Source organism: Nomascus leucogenys, chromosome 22a, assembly GCF_006542625.1.
Source record: "Nomascus leucogenys isolate Asia chromosome 22a, Asia_NLE_v1, whole genome shotgun sequence".
In the NCBI taxonomy this organism is placed as follows: Eukaryota; Metazoa; Chordata; class Mammalia; order Primates; family Hylobatidae; genus Nomascus; species Nomascus leucogenys.
Window position 1 is genome coordinate 11292516 of NC_044402.1, and position 19200 is coordinate 11311715.

Consider the following 19200-nt stretch of genomic DNA (forward strand, 5'->3'; position numbering starts at 1 on the left):
CTTGGCTACAGGCAGTCGGGGCAGCCTCAAGTCTAGGCTGAGGTCCCTTAATGGGCGCGTGAAGGGGGCTGCTCCCTCCCATGCCTATTTCCTTCACTGCTCTCCACAGACGTGCACCTCCTCCGGAGTTCTCTTCCCCAGTCAGGACGGGCAACTCCCAACCAAGGTGTAGCGCCTGGCTGGCCGGCAGCCCACCTGTGGCTACCCTCTGCCCATGGCCTACTGGCCTCTGGCACCGTCTGAACTCAGGCATCCCCAGTGCTGCCCGTGTCGCTCAGTGGGCATCCCTACCCTGGCCTGTCCCTGCATGTCTTCCGTGGGAATTTGCCCTGGAGCAGAGTGTGTCTGGGGCAGGCGGGGAGGCATGACCCTCAGACTCACACAGGCCTCACCCTGTCATTAGAGGGCAGGTTTTCCCTCCCAAACCAGAGGTACAGACCTGGATTCTGGGTCAGTGTCCACCTCACTGGCTCTGATCTTCCATCGCTATAGCCTCTACAGTCACAATAGGACCACCTGCACTTCTTAGTCTCAGCCTGTCCTTCTGTCTCCTCTGCAACCTAGTGACCAGAGCCGGCCAGTGTGAAATCTCTCGTCTCGCTGTTCACATGGTGTCTCTGACCCATGCATCCCAGCAGGCAGGCCTTGCTCCCTGGGTGAGGGAAGGTGGTGGTTCAGGGGCTTCTTCGGGGATGGTTTCTGATCTGGGCAGCTCTGGAATCCACAACCCCATGGCCTTGTTCATCTAGGCCCTGAGTGCATAGAGTTTGTGGCTGAACCAGGCTTTGGAATGAACTAGTGTCTCCTCTTTCCAAGAAGGTTTCTCTGGGTCACCTGCTTTGAATAGCTCTGGGAATGAGAGTCATGTCTTTGCTAAAAGCATCAACCCAAAGGAAGGAAAAACACCACCCGTGGCTCTTCCGAGGCCTCCAAGGTGCTTCGGTCAGATACGACCTACTGTGAAACACCACTCAATGGGGAAGAAATATGTGAATGTTTTTTCCACTCACTGGAGCTCACTAGCTAAAGCAGAATTGAAGATAGGCATGTTGAGCTTATTGCTCTTCCATCCCAGGATCAGTGGGTTTGGAATGCTCCCAAACGTCATCAATGCTTCTCTCTCCAAGTGATAAAACTGCAGATAAGGATTTTATTTTATTTTATTTTAAGCCTTTGAAAAATTAATCCTAAAGTAATATCTGTTTTTTTATTATTATTATACTTTAAGTTTTAGGGTACATGTGCACAATGTGCAGGTTTGTTACATATGTATACATGTGCCAACACCATGGAATACTATGCAGTAATATCTGTTTTTTAAAGACAACTTGGAAAATATAGAAAAGTAAGGGGGAGGAAGAGACAACAGAGCCCAGACATAGTCTCATCTCCCCAGCACAACAGAACCCAACCATAGTCTCATCACCCCAGCACAACAAATATGCAATAGGAAAGCAATTTGTAATTTCCATGATCATGAACTTTGAGGTGAATTTTTAATTCCTGTTCTTCTTAACGGAACCTACGCATTTAGTTGTCTATTTGTCTGTCCTCGAACTTTTTCCCCAAAGGACTCGATGTGAGCTAAGGTAACAGAGCTGACAATTTGGAACACATGAAAAAATAGCAAAAGAAAATGGTGAGAGATACATGGTAATGACCCCAAGAAACCCAGTTATCAACCTGTTCCCATGGGCAGCAATGATGATATTTGGGTTGAATATTTAGTATTAGGACTCCAGGCTTATCTACTTGTAGACTGTTCTGGCTTCCATACCCAGAGAGAGATTGGGAAACAGAGTCCTTGCAAAAGGTGTCTAGTGGACTTCATTAGGGAAGCCACAGCCCAGTGGGTGTGGCCAGTACAATATCATGCTGCTGCCTCCACAGGTGAGGAGAACTCCCAGGGAGGTGGTGTGGCCATTGCTCCCAAAGCCTCCATCACCTGCCCACTCACACCAGCTCATTTATTGGCCTTACTCTTCCAAGAGGCCATGGAAGTATAAATAATAAAGCAAGAAAGGCAGGTGCATTTGGCTGGCTCAGTGGACTTCTGAATGTACTGTGAGTATGAGAACTTCCCTTCCAAAAGATCTGGTGCTTCTTGCCTTTTCCACACGAAGCTTGCTTCAGATTGAGGGAGGATATAGCACTGTCCACAGGTGGGTGTATGAAAGGAAAATTCTAGAGGATCACCAAAATCCAGGTAAACCCCTCTTGAGGAATTTGTTGAATATCTTTGGCAGGGTGTTACGGATGTCTAGTGCCCAGTGCTTTTCTAAAGAGAAAAGCTTCATGAATTTGGGGATGGGAGAGGTCTTGGGACATAAGTGGTCCCTCCAACTTGAGTCCACCCCTGCTGCATGATGTTGGCCACAGTCAGCCTTGTATGTGCTGTTTGTGAATCTTTATCTCTCTCTGAGGACAGAGGCTGGATCCATCAACTCACTGGTTCATGGAGAAAGTGAGGTGAAGCAGCCTGTTCAATGCATTTCTGCAGAATTGCCTTCACCAATGATGCACATTGCAACAACGATCTCTTCCTTTGACCACTCTGGGCCTCATTTCCCTCTTTATGGCACAGATAGTCCTGAAGTCAATGATCTCTCAGCCTTTCCAACCCACATACCCCTCCTCCTAGAATGCAGTCACGGAAGGGGAGGAGGACCAGGTCAGGCAAACAGCTGGAAGGTTCTTGAGGGTTTGGAGAAGACTGTAGGGCTTGTTGGGCTGAAAGTCAATCTGCAGCATCAATATGGACCATTTCCTGGGCATTGCTCTAGTGCCCCAGTGCCTGACACAGAGTGAGGACTCAAACATATTTCTTAAAGAATGAAGGCAGAAATCTAGAGGGCAAATTAAGAAGCAGAATGGGGATGTGCTCCACTCTTTGTTTTCCAGGAAGGAAGAGAAAGTATATTGCTGTGGTCATCAGAGTTTGTTTATGGGGCTTCTCTTACTTCTAACAGGGGAGAGAAGATATGTCCTACCACCACTTAGTTCTAAATGTGCTTTTCAAAATAATAATTTAATTTCTAATGTATATAGAGTGATTTATTCTTAAAGCAATATCAGTCCTTTAAAACAGGTGAGCCACAGAACAGGCCTGCAGTGGCTCTTCAAGTGCAGGGCTCTGGTGAGGGTCTTCTGTTGGGAGGCCAAGGCACATCTTTAGCAAGGATTCCTCAGATTTCTCGGCCCAAAGGAGGGCACCGGGTTTACCCAAGTGCTGCACATTCCAAGGGGTGCTCTGAAAAGTTTCTGACGAAAGGTGGCATCTCAGAGGGCCTGGGGTTCCTGGGGCAGGAAGGGGTTTCTGGAGCAGGAAGGGGTGTCTGGTGCATGCAGCCAAGTGTAGGAAGCATCTCCCCGATGAGCAGGCAACACATTGGTTGCCTGAAGCTCGCTCTATTGGTTCTCAAGACATGGGAACTTGTCCAAAGCATTCTAAACTTTTTGGTCTCATTGGCTTGAGGAAGGATATTACATCAACTGTTTCTAGCCAGTCAATTTCATCCCAGGGAAGAGAGGTAGGGTGGTCAACTATCAGGAGAGGAGTGACCTGCCAGAGGGCAGGGGGAGGTCTCTCTAAAGGAAACTGTGGTTCCAAACCACTGGGCACGGAGTAGACCTTCTGTAGCCTGTGTGTGTTATCCCTGTTTAGGTTTTGTTTCTTCAAACTGTGGTGATAACGGGGGAAGCACTTTGTAAAATTAGAAATTTTATTATTGTTGAGTCTGCTGTCACAGCTCACTGTTGCTTCAGTTGGCTGATCTGGACGGTATGGGAGGTGGAAGCAGTGCCCTCCCACAGGGAAACTCCCTCTCCTGTAGATTTAAGCCGCCTGTGCTACCTGTGCCAACGCTTCCCACCTGGTTTGGATCTGTCTTTAGGATGAATGACTTCTGGGTCAGTGAGGTGCTATTTTATCTAGTCATAAGAGGAGGGAATTATTTTTCCAAATTAATAGGGAACATGGGAGCAGCATGGTCAGAGAATTGAAATACTGACTACAGCTTCATGTGTCCCATGTGTACCCCATGGGGTTTGGTTTCTATCTTGTTCTTTTTTTTCTTGGTTTTGTTTTAGTTTTATCTCTTTATTTATTTTGAGTGACAGCCAAACACACACAGATACACACACACACACACACATTCCAAACTAAAAGCCAACAAACAATTGCTCAACTCAGGAGAGCAACCTATCAATTGATTGGGAAATAACCAGTTGTTCAGCTATTTTAATTGATGGAATTAAAAAATTAGCCTACTCAGGCATCTAACCCAACTGACAAATTTGGGTCAGTTTAAAGCCCGTGATGACAGATGGAAAGGCCCAGAATGAGGCTGGTGTGGGCTGTTTGGGGGAGAAAGGCCAGATGTTCGCACTCAGGGAGCCAGGGCAGGAGGCCCGGTGGAGACTGCTGTGACATAGGCATGCTGAGATGGGAGGGTGCTGAGACCCGGCCAGGCCAGGGTGTGGGCTGTGTCCCTTGGTGGGGGGGGGGGGGTGGCAGTGCCACCTGATCAGCAGCATCTCATGAGGGAAGAAACCAAATAGTCACCACCTCCCCCTCATTTAATAGATGAAGATATTGAAAGCCTGAAGGGTGAGGAGACTTGCCTCGAAATACCTAACAAACACACAAGTAGGGGAGGACCGCTATCCAGACCTGGAATTCCATAATCCGTTCTCGTTTCTGAAACTTGACAATGTTTAGGGATCAGTGACTGAACATCACTGTAAAGCTGTGCGTGCCACACAGTGTTCCCAGGATGGTGCTTTCTGCAGGTTCCTTCCCTGCTCCGGCCCTGCCCTGCCCAGCCTCCTCCAAGGCTCCTCCCAGGCTGCTGGTTTCCTCGCTGCTGAGAATGTTTTCTCAGCTCCTTAAGGGACATGTCTTAACTTCTCCACTCCTAGGCGCTGGGAACTTGCGCCCACTCTGAATAGCAGAACCTTCTATTTTTAATCCAGGCAGCCTTTGTAAACAGTGCAGCCCCCTAAACCTTGAGATGGAATCTTTCCTATTTTCTTTTGTTTATCTGAAGCATCCTTGGGAATCTTACTAATTTCTCTTCTACAATCTGTTTTCAGACAGTCCATAGAGCCCTTGTTCATCACCAGCTGTTATTAAGTTTTACCAAAAAGTGGTTTTTGGGGATAGAAGGTGCTTAGAGAGCACCTAGGTTCAGAGAGGGAAAGTGCTTTCTGGAATGTCACACAGCTACCAAGGCAGGAGAGCAGAGCACAGAACTCCTAACTACTTAGTAGTCCTGGTGTTTTAAAAAATATGTATCAGCCCCTATTTGTGAGGATGTTTTTGGCTTCAAGGAAGTGACCATGTAACTCAACGTCACTGGGAGTCCAGAGGCAGGGTGGGCTCTGGGGTCAGCTTTTTCCACGGACCCAGCTCTGGTTTCTCTTAAGAGCCCTTGGATGCATCCTCTTTGTGCTATGGCTTTGTCTTAGAGTCACTTCCCTCATGGGGCAAAGTTGCTGTTAGTCCCTGCGTGCCATGCCTTCCTGCCCAGGACATCCCAGGAAAGAGACAGGCCAGCAGCCCAACATTCCAATAAACAGTCTTGAAATCCTCCCTCATTGCACATCTTAAGCCACATGCCCCTCCCTAAACAATGATCAGGGCAGAAATTCCTGCCTGCACTGATTGGATTAAGTCTGGCTCCTGAACCAACCAGTAGCAGGAGAGTTGAGATGCCCCTGCACCAATCAGGCCCTCCCTTGGAGCTGGGAGGGGTTTGTGTCCCTGATGCACATGGGCTGCCTGAGAGAAGAGTATATTATTGAAAAGAAGAAAAAGAAAGAGAAGATGAGGAGAAGAGGATAAGAGGAGAAGAAGGGGAGGAAGGGGAAGAGGAGAAGAAGGAAGACGAGGATCTATTGGGAAGCTGGGAGAATGGATGCTGAGGAAGCAATGAGCAGTATTCACTAGAATTTTCCAATACTATACTACAAACTCCTTGAAGACCTTTGTTGTGATCAAGGTTCTATCCACAGTGCTTGGCATAGAAGGATTTGGACATGAAGAACCTGGGAACTGGGGACACTCCTAGGTACAGGCCCTGCCTAGTGTTCATTCATCTGCTTATTCAGTCAACCAGAAAGATCCAGCCTTGGGAATTTAGCTGCGCAGACCCTGTTGGTGGCTGACCCAGTTCCCTTTTGCTGGTGCTGCTGTGAGGGTTGGCTGCTGACAGCTCACAGCTCCCCTCCCCTCTCCAGAAAATTGTCCTTGGCTGACAAGACCTAACTGACCCAGTTATGCACCATGACCTGCATCCAGAGGACAGATCACAGCCACCAACTGACTGATTCTATCCAAAAGGCCAGCCTGGAGAGCCCTCCCGCTGTGGACCAGGCCAAGGCTAGATGTCACCTTGGCTCCTTCCCTTTTCCATCCCACTTCCCTCGCTTCCCTACAGGGAAGACAACTGCCTCAATACATAACATGCACCTAAATCCCCATCTCAGGTTCTGCTTCTAGGGAACCCAATCTAAGACAATCATGAATAACCTTTACTGTGGACAGGATATTACCCACGGATTACAGACATGTAAGATATAAATCACAGGAAGAAAGCAGATTAAATGATATAACAGATGACCAAGCAAAGAAATCTGCCTTCGTTTTACATATAAATGGGTGTAACCATCACTGACAGTAGTATGTCCAACTAGAGAAATCAATAAGCTTTTTAGGCCAACATGCTTTTGGCATCTCGCTGCAGCATTAGGGCTGGAGATTAAGGGAAAACAGTCTTGTCTCCCAGAAGCTCACAGTGCCGTTGGAAGATGTCAAAGCTGAGAGGTGGGTGAAAGGAGCAAAGTCCAGAGCCAGGCAGACCTGGCTGTTCCTCTCCCATGGTGCCATCCTCTTCCCTCCTTGGGAAGGGTGTAGGGAAGGTGGTTTCCTGGAGACCTAAGTCCTCTTGGAATGAGTATCCACCACCTAGAGAACATATGAGCTTAAACAAAGGGCTTGATCTCTGCAAATTAGTCATAATTCTTTTGGCTGAAGGGGAAAAATTCACCTCAAACCAGCCAACTCTGAAAGGGAAATTTATTGGCTTTTATAACTTGGAAACATGGAAGTGGGTAGCAAACTGAGTTAAAGCTTAGTCCAGGGTCTCCGAAGATGTCATCGGATGTGTCAGTCCATTTCTGTCTTTCGACCTCCCTCTATCACTCTCCTCTCCTTCTACATGTAGAAACCATGGCCACATTCAGCTTCAGGGCTACTTCACAAAGCTAGCTGCCCCAAAGTTTAGGGGGTTTTGCATTCCCTTAGAAAGACACTGAGTGGTCTAATTTTGGTCCACACTCTCATCTTTAACCAGCCAGTGTGGCAAAGGAATGAAGTATTATGATGGTAGGTCTGGGCCACGTGCCTACACTACGGGGTATCCTCACTGTGGTCCAATGGAGGGAAGGAGAGCTGTTCCTCAAATGAATTGAGACTGTTTCCATAAAGAGGGCACAAAAACAAGAGATGTCTTCTACATTCAGTCCTCCTATTTACAAAATGTAGAAAGTCATTTCTAGTCCCCAGGGTGATTATAAAGTTTAAATGCTATAAAGGGGTCAAAGCACTCATAAACTGCTATGTACAACACATACTAGTCACTGTATTTCTTCTTTCATCTGGTCTTCCTCTGGGTAACATGTAGGCAATGGGGTTATCATGTTCTTTTTTTCTGCTAACCTCAGGTCTACTACTCAACAGGATATTCTTCAAGGAAAATGAACCCCACACTAGGCCTGGCCATTTTTCTGGCTGTTCTCCTCACCGTGAAAGGTCTTCTAAAGCCGAGCTTCTCACCAACGAATTATAAAGCTTTGAGCCAGGCCCAAGGGTGGAAGCAAAGGATGGCAGCCAAGGAGCTTGCAAGGCAGAACATGGACTTTGGCTTTAAGCTGCTCAAGAAGCTGACCTTTAACAACCCTGGCAGGAACATCTTCCTATCCCCCTTGAGCATTTCTACAGCTTTCTCCATGCTGTGCCTGGGTGCCCAGGACAGCACCCTGGACGAGATCAAGCAGGGGTTCAACTTCAGAAAGATGCCAGAAAAAGAGCTTCATGAGGGCTTCCATTACATCATCCACGAGCTGGTCCAGAAGACCCAGGACCTCAAATTGAGCATCGGGAACATGCTGTTCATTGACCATAGGCTGCAGCCACAGCGTAAGTTTTTGGAAGATGCCAAGAACTTTTACAGTGCCGAAACCATCCTTACCGACTTTCAGAATTTGGAAGTGACTCAGAAGCAGATCAATGACTTTATCAGTCATAAAACCCATGGGAAAATTAACAACCTGATCGAGAATATAGACCCTGGCACTGTGATGCTTCTTGCAAATTATATTTTCTTTCGAGGTAATGCTTTTGGCATATTGGTGTGGAAAGAATAGGATGACCACTAGACTTGGGTTAAAAACCTGAGTTAGCCACTTGTTTGCTCTGTGACCTTGAATTCATATGTGATTTACCTCTCAGAACCTCACTTTTCCTACTGTAAAATGGGTACCATGATACATAACTCATCATACAATTATTGAGATTTAAAGTGAAAATGTATGTGAAATGAGCTTTATGAAGTCTATCATTTTCATAATTGGTGATTATCCTAACACAACATTGGTTATAGAGATTGGAATGACATTTTGTTCCCATCTCTTAGATGAGAAAAAAAAAATTCAGAGAGAGAGAGTAACTAACTTACTCCAAGTTACAAAGCCCATCATTGAGAGTCAGGTCTGGAACACATTTCTCCTGGCCCTAGCACTGTGTGCTTTCCAGCACTCTAAGCAGACACCTGAGATGGCGATTGTGTTGATTATGGTGATGGTGATCACTTGGTGGGTCTCCTTATATATATATATTATATAAATTCTCCTTATCAGACTTTATATATTTCCCAGATCTGATGGAGAGACAGAAAAAAAGATGGAATAATGTTTCCAAATTTCAACTTTATCCCCCAACACCACACAGAACACATGTACACAGACAGGTTGGCCAAAATAGGTGAGAATCAGAGGTCAACACCCATCAGTCCAGACAAAATCACTGCTGGAGTGTCAGGAACATGGTACTAAATATAAAAAATTGAGGGTTCTCAAAATCCACAGGCAGATTGATGGCTAAAGAAGAAAAAAGGTGACCAATGGCAGTCTAAAACCTCGATCTGCCCAAACCAGAGAAGGAAAGAGGAGAATCTGGAATTTCCTGAAATCCTTATGTCCCTTAGATAATAATAGGAATAACAGTGGAAATAATGATGCTGATGATGACTAGCACCTACTCAACACTCACTATACACAGGCACTGAGCTGTGCTGCCTTATCCCACTATGTGTCAAGGCATCCTTATGAGGTAGCTGTCAATATCCTCATTCTACAAATATGAACACTGAAGTCCAGGGAGATTTAGACATTTACCCAAGGTTAACCCTTGATAACCTTTTGGACAGGTAGATAGAACAGTGAGGCCAGGATGTGAACTCAGGGAGTTGGCCCTATAATGAGGACTCTGAGGTAGCAAGTTTGAAAGACCCAGGTCTGAGTTTATGCCCAATAGGTCAAGGTATCTTCAGAGTCCAGGCACCTAGGCTTCAGTTTTCACTGCTCTTTGGCAAGCTCCCAATGGCAGACTGTTTCACCAGTTTTCTTAATTCCACATGAGAGCAGCTCCTTCATGACTGACTCAGATTAGAATCAAGCATTTCTACTCACATCATTTTCAATTAGCCCTCATTAATTGTAATGCAGTCCCCTCTGTTAGGACATAATCAGTGGGCTTTCTCAGGCTTAGGGGAACCTGAGCTTATGGTAGTCTGCTTTTCCCCTCTTAATTTGGCAGTCTAGTCCTGGCTTCTTTGGGAACTAATAATTACACCTGAGCCCATCTCATCAGAAATCTCCAGGACATGGCATGAGGGCAAGGACTTCCCTGATATCCTGTAATATCCCCTTTCACCCTGAATCTATGTGGATAGAGACTACTGGTTAGTTGGATTTAGTCACCTTTTTTCCTTTGGGATAATCATGTCTGTTTGTCTTTCTTCAATCTAAGCCAGGTGGAAACATGAGTTTGATCCAAATGTAACTAAAGAGGAAGATTTCTTTCTGGAGAAAAACAGTTCAGTCAAGGTGCCCATGATGTTCCGTAGTGGCATGTACCAAGTTGGCTATGATGATAAGCTCTCTTGCACCATCCTGGAAATACCCTACCAGAAAAATATCACAGCCGTCTTCATCCTTCCTGATGAGGGCAAGCTGATGCACTTGGAGAAGGGATTGCAGGTGGACACTTTCTCCAGATGGAAAACATTACTATCACGCAGGTAAAGTGGGTGCCTAGCCCTTGCAGCTTTTTCCTTCTCCTGTCTTCCCTCTTATTTCTTCTATCTGAGCTCTTACCTCATGGCCAAGTCCCCTTCTGGGCTCTATAATAAACTTATATCATGGTGAGAAGTAGACTGGGGAACAAATCATAGGAATAGAGTGAAGTGCTTGGCTCTTTGAGGGAGATTCATCAAGACTGTGAGAGCACAGTAGATGGAGTCTTAGTGGAGGGTGGTGGTCAGGGAAGACTTCACAGATGAGAGAGCATTTGAGCCAAATCTTCAAAGCTGAGTGGCAGTCTGTATGAAAGGGGGAGGAGCAAAGGAAACTGCAAGGACAAACACGGGCTGTAAAAGAGAGCTGTGAGTTGTGAGTAGAATGATGTTGTCAACTGTGGTGTCACAACAAAACCCATGAAGTATCCAAAGTAAGTTATACAAATAATAGTTGAAGAACCAAAAAGAGTAAGTATTTTTCTTTTAAAACATAAACTGATATTAGATTAATGCTAAGCCTACAGAATTCCTCCCAGGCACTTGCTTACTGATAGATTTTGGGGGAAGAGGTAAGAGTTGGTGTTGGGTTTAAGTCTTGGGGACTTAGTGTCAGCGTGGACATACATAGTGCCTTGAAAGTGGCTGGGCTAGTGGCCTCTAGTAGCCAGAGCAGTGAAGGGGATGTAGCAGAGTGGGCAGTTTCCACTTGGACAGGTGTCAGATGTCCTCTTCTCTGTTCTCTTTCCCTCTTCCACCTTGTCCCTGTCATCATTCCCCATGCATCTCCATAAATGTATTTACCAAGAAACTCTGCCACACCTAATGTCCTGTCAGGCACCAAGGACGGTACCAAGAGAGGTATTGATGATGCTAGGACTGAGCTTAGTAACCCATGGTTGGTAACTGAACTGATGCAACTCTTTTCATGCAGAACACTGTCTTGGAGGCATTCCAGAATGCATCTCTTATATCTAGAGTGAGCTGCAGACTCAAGAAAGGGAAATTCTGATTCCGAATGCTTCCAATTAAGTCATGGTACTGGGATGGGGGAGCCAAGTAGCAGAGCATCCCAAGAGCATTGCCGTCCCTTGAGATCTGTGTAGCCTCACCTGCCCTTCCCACTGGGAACCAGGGAGCTGCAAGGGTTGGCAGGGTCTGGCCACTGAAACAAAAGGAGGGGTCCAGGTTACAACCTTTAGCTGAGACCTGGTTTTCTCATCTATGGTGTGTGGCCATAATATTGCCAACACCACAGTACTCTCGAGAGAATTAAATGTGCCTTAGCACAGCATTGCCCCACAGAAGACACACCCAAATGCAAATTCCTCTCTCCTTCCCATTGTCTAAAGAGGCAGAGCTCCGAGATTCTCAGCTGAACTTTTGAACTTCTGGTTTATTGAATGGCAGGTGTCCTGCAAATCTGACCCTCTTACCCTCAGGTTGAAGCCCTAGAGTGGCTGCTCTTCCACTGAAAAAGATGTTCCCAGTGGGAAGGGCAGGTGAGGCTGTGCAGATCTTGAGGGATGGCAGCGCTCTTGGAATGCCCTGCCACTTAGCTCCCCCTTCCATAAATGTGACTGTATTGAAAGCATGCAGAACCAGAATTTTCCTTTCTCAAGCCTGCAGCTCACTCTAGATATCAGAGATGCATTCTGCAATGCCTCCAAGTCATGTTCCGTGTGAACAGAGTCACATTAGTTCAGTTCAGTTACCACCCACGGGTTCCCCTGTGTTGTCTCAACATGGGGACATCCCCAAAGGGACTGACATGTTTCAGCCTGCACTCTACAGATTTTTAGAGTTCACAGAGATGTCTTGGGACATCTCCCCAGGGAACTGGGGGGTGTAGAAGGTGAAGAGAAGGTGAGAAATGGGAGGGATGCCAGATCTTCCACCCCACTTCATCCGGAAGTCCTGGCTTTGTGAGACACGGACTCCAGAATATGACATTTCCTGTAGGACTCAAATTACAGTGGCTTGAGACCCTGCAGTTGATTTGCTGGAACTCACCGTCCTGAGTGCACTCCACCCCTAATTCCAAGCCATGTCTGACAATTTCTCCATGGGGCTATAGCTCAGATGCTACACTGGGGGCTTCACATTCCCCTCACTGAGGCCCTCTGCAGCCCCTGGTGCTATGACCACCATCAGGCCACCATCAACCACACAGAGATGTTCCCTGGGCACTACCACATCTCTCTGGCTTCAGGCTTCATCTCCTTTTGCACCTTTACACAAGAGTGGAACAGAACCTTTGAGATTTTCTGTAGGCTAGTGCCAGACTTCCTGGAGATTTGGGAATAACAGAACCAAAGCTCCTCACAGGGACCCAGGATAACTTACAGCGCATAGAATTGGCATCTTGTGAAGTCCAAAAGTAGGCTGCTCTCAGTGGTGTCATGTGAAGTCCAAGTGTAAAGTGTAGGCTGCTCTCAGTGGCGTCTTATGAAGTCCAAGTGTAGGCTGCTCTCAGCATCTCTTCCAGGGCACCTCCTTCCATTTATCTAGTGCCTGGTCTGCCTCCCCCATCCCTCTGGGACTGCTCTCCAAATCTCCTTGACTTGAGGCCAGGCCTCCCCACCAGGAGGGCCATGGAGAGGAAGGTTCTTCTCACCCCAGGGATGTCTTCCTACCCAGTCACTTCTCACCTTGGAATGACAGAAAGGGTATTGTCCACTTTCCCGAGAAGAAACTCTAAATCCTCTTGCAGGACAAGGGGGCTTGCCCACGGTCCCCAGGGAATTACATTTGGTTAGAACATGGTAGGCAAGTATTCCTACCTTCTGAGCTCATTATTTCTGGGAGATAAGTGGTCAAGTCGCTTTGATCTACAGGTGGGAAGCCTAGTCCAGACAGCTCAGTGGCCCGCTATGGGAGAGCAGAGGTGGACAGGCTATCTCTATGCATTCTTTCTGCAGTCCCCTCCAGACTGGAGGGCCTAGAAGACACTGAGCAGAAAAATCACCTTTTCCCTAAAAGAAGTAACCAAGTCAACAGACACACACCAACTTACATGTGGGTAGAACATGTCAGAATTTAGGCTTCGGATGACTTCCCCCTGGCCTCTATGCAAGAGGCAGGCACCTGCTTTGGATTTGCATAATTTGAGGCCAGGTGCTGCTCTGATTTCCCCAGAGGAAAAGCTCTATTTCCCAGGGTCCACCTTTAGCAGCAGAAAACTGCTGGTGGCTTTGAAATAGCCATTGTCCTGTTCGGAAGTGTTGAGGGTCCACTCCCAGCCTGGGTGCCCCCCACACATTTCTGTACATATTGGTATATGCACTCACCCATCAGCACAGCTGCATTTAGTGCTTTCCCACGTTGGCACAAACTAAAGCCAACCTCCTCATTTATGCACTGGACATACGTCCCCTCGCTACTCAGGAACATCACCCTAGAAATCCTCTCCTTGCTTTCATACATCAGCATGTTTTTCTCTCTTCTGAATCATTTCCATCAGATACAAAGATGCTCTTATTTTTCCCATTATGAAACCTCACAGGGGGCCAGGGAAAACTTACAGCTCATAGAAGTGGCTTCTATGCAAGAAGACAAAGCAGGTGTCTGCCTTCTGTGCAGGCAGGCCTGTATGGCTTGTGCTGGCCTGCAGGTAATCTCAGTGCTATTATTTTTCCCAACATAAAAGCTTCTCTTGACCTCTGCTTTCCCCCAGTTATTCCTCCATCTCATCACTCCCCCTTTGCAGGTGAATACCATGAAGCAGTTGCCTCTGTTCACAGCCCCTAGTTCCTCTCATCCTCTCCTAAATCCACTCCAGTCCAGCTTCTGCACCCACTTCTCACAGAGAGCTCCCTTCCCAGGGTCCCAAGGGTGTCTGTGTCGCAGAGTGCAGTCAGTCTCAGGCCTCGCTCTTTGGCTGGTTGGTGTCCCCACCTCCTTAAGGCGCTCTTCATTTGGCTTCCAGCTCTCCACTCTCATGGCACCTCCCACCTCTCCCCTCCTCAATCTCCTTTGCTGGAGACCCCTCTCCTCCTCCAGGTCTCAGAGGTGAGTGTCTCAGGGCTCAGTTCCCAGCCTTCTTTTCTGTCTATACTTACCCCTGAGTGAGCGCACAGGCTCAGAGCTTTAAACACCATCTCTATTACCACGACTGCCATGCTTCCATCCCCAGCCCCTGTTCTCCCCCAAATTCCAGAGTCATGGATCTTTCTGTTTACCCAGAATCTCCCCTGGATGTGTAATTGGAGCTTAGTGTCAACACATCTAGAATGGCGTCCCGATCTGTCCCCAGAGAACCTCCCCAAGCCTGCCCATCTCAGTCAATGGTGACTCCATCTTTTTAGTTGCTCAAGCCAAAAACCCTGGAGTCACCCTAACCACTCTCAAATGCCTCATTCAGTCTGTCAGAAAACTCCTTTAGCCTACAGCACACCACATCTGGAATTTGGTATCTTTCCGCCGTCTCTGTGTCTTCCAACATCTGACAACCACACTAGCTTCCAGATGGTCTCCCAGCATCAATTTTTGCCCATCCCCACTACACACAACACCACCACCAAGAGTATCTTCTTAACAGAGGCAACAGAATGATCCTTTTAAATCCTAAGCTAGACTATGTCACTCCTCTGTTCAAAACCTTACAGTGACTCCCCATTTTATTCAGGAAAAAAAAAGTCCAATTTGTCTAATTCTCTTGCCTGCCTCAAGGTTTGCTCAAACCTTGGACCAATCCTTGATTCCTGCAAATTGATCTATTTATTTTTTTCCATTGCACTTACTGCCTTCTGCGTACTGCTAGTACATGTATGTAGGCTTAGGTGGTACTTTTTGTTGTGTTGATTCTATCACCTGTCTTCCCTGCTAGAACACACAGTCAGGGGCAGGGATCTTTGCCTGTTGTGTTCATAGATGCATCTCCAGCACCTAGAACAGCACCTGGTATACAGTAGGCATTTAATAAATGTTTGTTGAGTGAACGAATGAGTGGAAAGGTAAATTTGGGAGTCGTTGGGCCTGTTGATGATATTCAAAGCTGTGAGACTGAATGACATGCATGGGGAGGGAGTGAAGGTGAAGAAGAGAAGGGGACCAGGCTCTGAGCCTCGAAGCAGCAGTGTAGCCAGTAGAGATGGGTGGGGTGGAGCCAGAGAGGGGCAGGAGTGGTGGGGCAGGAGGAGAAGCCTCAAGGGGTGGAGTTGGGATGCTTTTCACCTTGGGGAAAGGGATTACCGTCAGGTGCAGCTCACTGAGATTTGGCTCTGGGACGTGGGGCTAGTTGTCAACGGTGACTTTGGAAAGAGTTGCTTCCATAAAAAGTTGAGGTCAAAGAGCTGACTGGAGTGGACTGAGGCAATCGTGAGAGGGAGTGGAGATAGCTGCTATAAAAGGAAGAAAAGAAATGGGCTGGAAGCTGGAGAGGCTATTCAGGGCCAAGAAAGATGTCTTGGCATTAGTTTTTGAGGATAGGGTCCCTCTAGCGTGCAGCCTCCTCCAGAGGAGGCTCAAAGGGGCACTGTTTAAGGATGGTGCAGGAGAGAGAGGACATATAGGCAGGAATGAGGTCCTTGGGTAGGTGGGAAAATAGGGTGCAAGGCCAGGTGAACAGGAATCCAGGGTCTGCACGTACCTCAGGAGCCCCTGGGCCCCAGGCTCCGGGCGGGAGGCTGAGCGCGGTTCAGCCACAGAGGATGTGAAGCTGCTAGTTGGAGGGCAGGAGGATGGACACCTGCTAAGCACCAACTGTCTGCTGAGCGCCTTGTCTGCATTTGCCTTAGCACCCCTAGTGTCCCACGGGAGCGATGATGATCATCTTCCTTCTCGCACAAGTGACTTAGAGAGGGAAGGTCACAGAGCTCATGAGAGGCAGAGTGGATTTGAACTCAGTTTTGTCTAGCTCCAGATTCTGGGTGCCTTGTTCCCTCCAGTGTCAGGTCTTCTGGGGTCAGGATGGGCTCAGGGCTCAGGCATGGCAGCGACTACAGTGGGGACATCGTCAGTGACTGTGGCTGAAGAGGCTCTGAGATGGGGAAACTTGAGACTTGAGAACACTCCCTGAAGAGGGCTCTGGGGCAGGTGTGCTGGGAGGCAGGGACACGGTTCAGAGAGCTTACGCTGTTTTGAAACCAGGGTCCCAGGGTTAAGGAGCCCCTCCTCATTCTGTGGATGGAGAGAGATTGGAGACCTTTGGGGCTGGGAGGACACACGTTTCATTCGTCATGTATCCCGAGGCTTGCCCTGCAACATGACAGGACTTGACCACTCACCCTTGTCATGTCAATTCCCCAGGGTCGTAGATGTGTCTGTGCCCAGACTCCACATGACGGGCACCTTCGACCTGAAGAAGACTCTCTCCTACATAGGTGTCTCCAAAATCTTTGAGGAGCATGGTGATCTCACCAAGATCATCCCTTATCGCAGCCTGAAAGTGAGCGAGGTAAGCCTGCCTAGCCTGGACTCCACTCCCTGCAACACAGGGGCCTTCCCCCAGCCCCAGGCCAGAGCCAGGGTCACAGTGGCTGTCAGAGCCAGGACTCCACCCACCAGTCAGGGCGGCCATGAATCCAGCTGTGCCCCTTACCAACCTCGTGATCCTGGGCAAACCACACAACTTCCCCCAGCCTCATGCTTCCAGTCTTTAAAACTGCTGCTGTTTTGGAAATCAATTCAATGTAGCAAACATTGTTCAAGGCCTGGAACAGTTATCAGGCCTAGAACTAGTCTAAGTCTAACCCAGACCCTCTCTCAAAGGCCACATTCTTTCTTTCTTTCTTTCTTTCTTTCTTTCTTTCTTTCTTTCTTTCTTTCTCTCTCTTTCTCTCTCTTTTCCTTCCTTCCTTCCTTTTTTTTTTTTTTTGAAGGAGTCTTGCACTGTCGCCCAGGCTGGAGTGCAGTGGCGCATCTCAGCTCACTGCAACCTCCACCTCCCAGGTTCAAGCAATTCTCCTGCCTCAGCCTCCTGAGTAGCTGGGATAACAGGCGCCCACCACCATGCCCGGCTAATTTTTTTGTATTTTTAGTAGAGACAGGGTTTCACCATATTGGCCAGGCTGGTCTCAAACTCCTGACCTCAGGTCATCCACCTACCTTAGCCTCCCAAAGTGCTGGGATTACAGGCGTGAGCCACCGCACCCAAGGCCACATGTTTCGTATGAGTTGGCGTAAGCACGTGCTGCATAGGAAGAGATGACCAAGCAAAGGGGCCTGTGGCCTCTGGCAAATGTGAGCACCTGACTGTCTGGGGCAAGAAGAGAGCACCATATAGGTAGAGTCACTGGATTTAGCAGATTTCATACAGGATAGCCAATTAAATTTGAATTTTAGATAAATGATGAATAAATTTTTTAATGCCAGTATGTTCTGAATATTTCACAGGACACACTTACACTAAAACATATTCATTGTTTATCTTGAATTCAAATTTCACTGGGTGTCCTATATTTCACCTGGCAACCCTACTTTGGGGTTAAAAAGGCATTGAAGGAGGAGAAAGATTTCAACAAGCAGAGATGGGTGCGGGGATGGGTGCAGCAGGGTGGCCAAGGCTGGGGGTTTTTGGATATCATGGAGTAGTGGGTGGTGGGGATTGGGTGCTTAGTGGAGATAAAGTGGGAGGTTCGAGCCATTCTGGGAAGGATCCAGCTTGCCAAGCTGAACCCGCTGCTCTGAATCAGATGGCACAGACTCCACTGTATTTTTCATGTTGACATAAGAAACACAGTTACTAAAATTCTCTCACTTTTGAGCTTTCCTGCCACAGACTTCCCACAAACATTCAACACCAGCTCTGAAGGTCTTGTTGAGTTTAATGGCTCATTTCTTTCTGTAGTTATGTTTGCTGATAGCTGTGATTCTAACACAGGATACTGTCCTGTTTTCTGCAAGTAAAATTGTGAGAATTTTGTAGGCTAGAAAGAAATGTGCCAGGATTTCACACATGCCCACTAGTTTCCCAGTACTGATCACCTGTTTACAGATGTTGATGCCTTTGGAGTGGATTTGGGATGCAAGTCATCTCAAAGAGCTAATCCAGAATCCTTCTCCCTCTTAACCATCCACCAGGTGGATGAAAGGAGGTGCTGGAGGCTTCAGGGTGGGGGTACCACCACCTCACTTTCACCCAGCTACAGCCCAGGAGACCTTTTCTGCCATGGCTATGGTTGATCCTTCCCTGTAACCCATGAGAAAGAGAAGCAAACCCCACTCCATCTCTCCTCCCACCAACTCGCATAACTGATGCTCCCCCTGCACCATCTTTTCCTTCATGCGGCATCTGCTTGTCGAATATTCTCCAGCATTAATAGCAAAAGAGCCAGGAACCCTGGAGTAAACCAAGTTACTGCTGTGCTGGATGCCTCTCTGATCCTCCCTCTCTGATCCTCTCTGGGCCTCCGGCCCACTATGGTCGCCAAGCAGCTTGGCAGGCCCTGACTTTGCTCTTGGCTTCCGTAGGCTGTGCACAAGGCTGAGCTGAAGATGGATGAGAGGGGTACGGAGGGGTCCGCTGGCACCGGAGCACAAACTCTGCCCATGCAGACACCACTCGTCGTCAAGATAGACAAACCCTATCTGCTGCTGATTTACAGCGAGAAAATACCTTCCGTGCTCTTCCTGGGAAAGATTGTTAACCCTGTTGGAAAATAAAGGAGAATTCCTGCTTGCCGCAGACCCGGAACACGGCTTGGGGTTGAACATGTTCCATCTTCCTGAGATGGAAGTCACAGGCACATTTCAGTTTAGTCTCTCCCCGCCACCATCTCCCTAGACTGCCCGAATGAGCAAAACTGCCAGTTCTAGAAGTCCTGTGCCCCATTTCCTCCCTGCCCATTCAGATGCTGGGATTCAATGTCCCACCCCCACCCACTTGGTGGCACTCTCCTCTCCC

General features: G+C 47.8%; 1 protein-coding gene across 1 annotated transcript; it reads left to right on the forward strand.

The window, feature by feature from the left end:
* The first annotated feature begins 1972 nt into the window (after positions 1–1972).
* SERPINA12 (serpin family A member 12) lies at positions 1973–18986 on the forward strand. Its single transcript, XM_030803191.1, has 5 exons — positions 1973–2162; positions 7726–8392; positions 10091–10361; positions 16605–16752; positions 18768–18986. Exons 2-5 carry the CDS (start codon positions 7759–7761, stop codon positions 18957–18959), a joined length of 1245 nt encoding a protein of 414 aa, XP_030659051.1. The 5' UTR covers positions 1973–2162; positions 7726–7758; the 3' UTR covers positions 18960–18986.
* The last annotated feature ends 214 nt before the right edge of the window (positions 18987–19200 follow it).

Coding starts and splice junctions, on each gene's coding strand:
- SERPINA12 (XM_030803191.1), top strand. CDS start 7,759: ATGAACCCCACACTAGGCCTGGCCATTTTTCTGGCTGTTCTCCTCACC. Junction 10,362..16,604: donor AAAACATTACTATCACGCAG/GTAAAGTGGGTG, acceptor TCAATTCCCCAG/GGTCGTAGATGTGTCTGTGC. Junction 16,753..18,767: donor GCAGCCTGAAAGTGAGCGAG/GTAAGCCTGCCT, acceptor TGGCTTCCGTAG/GCTGTGCACAAGGCTGAGCT.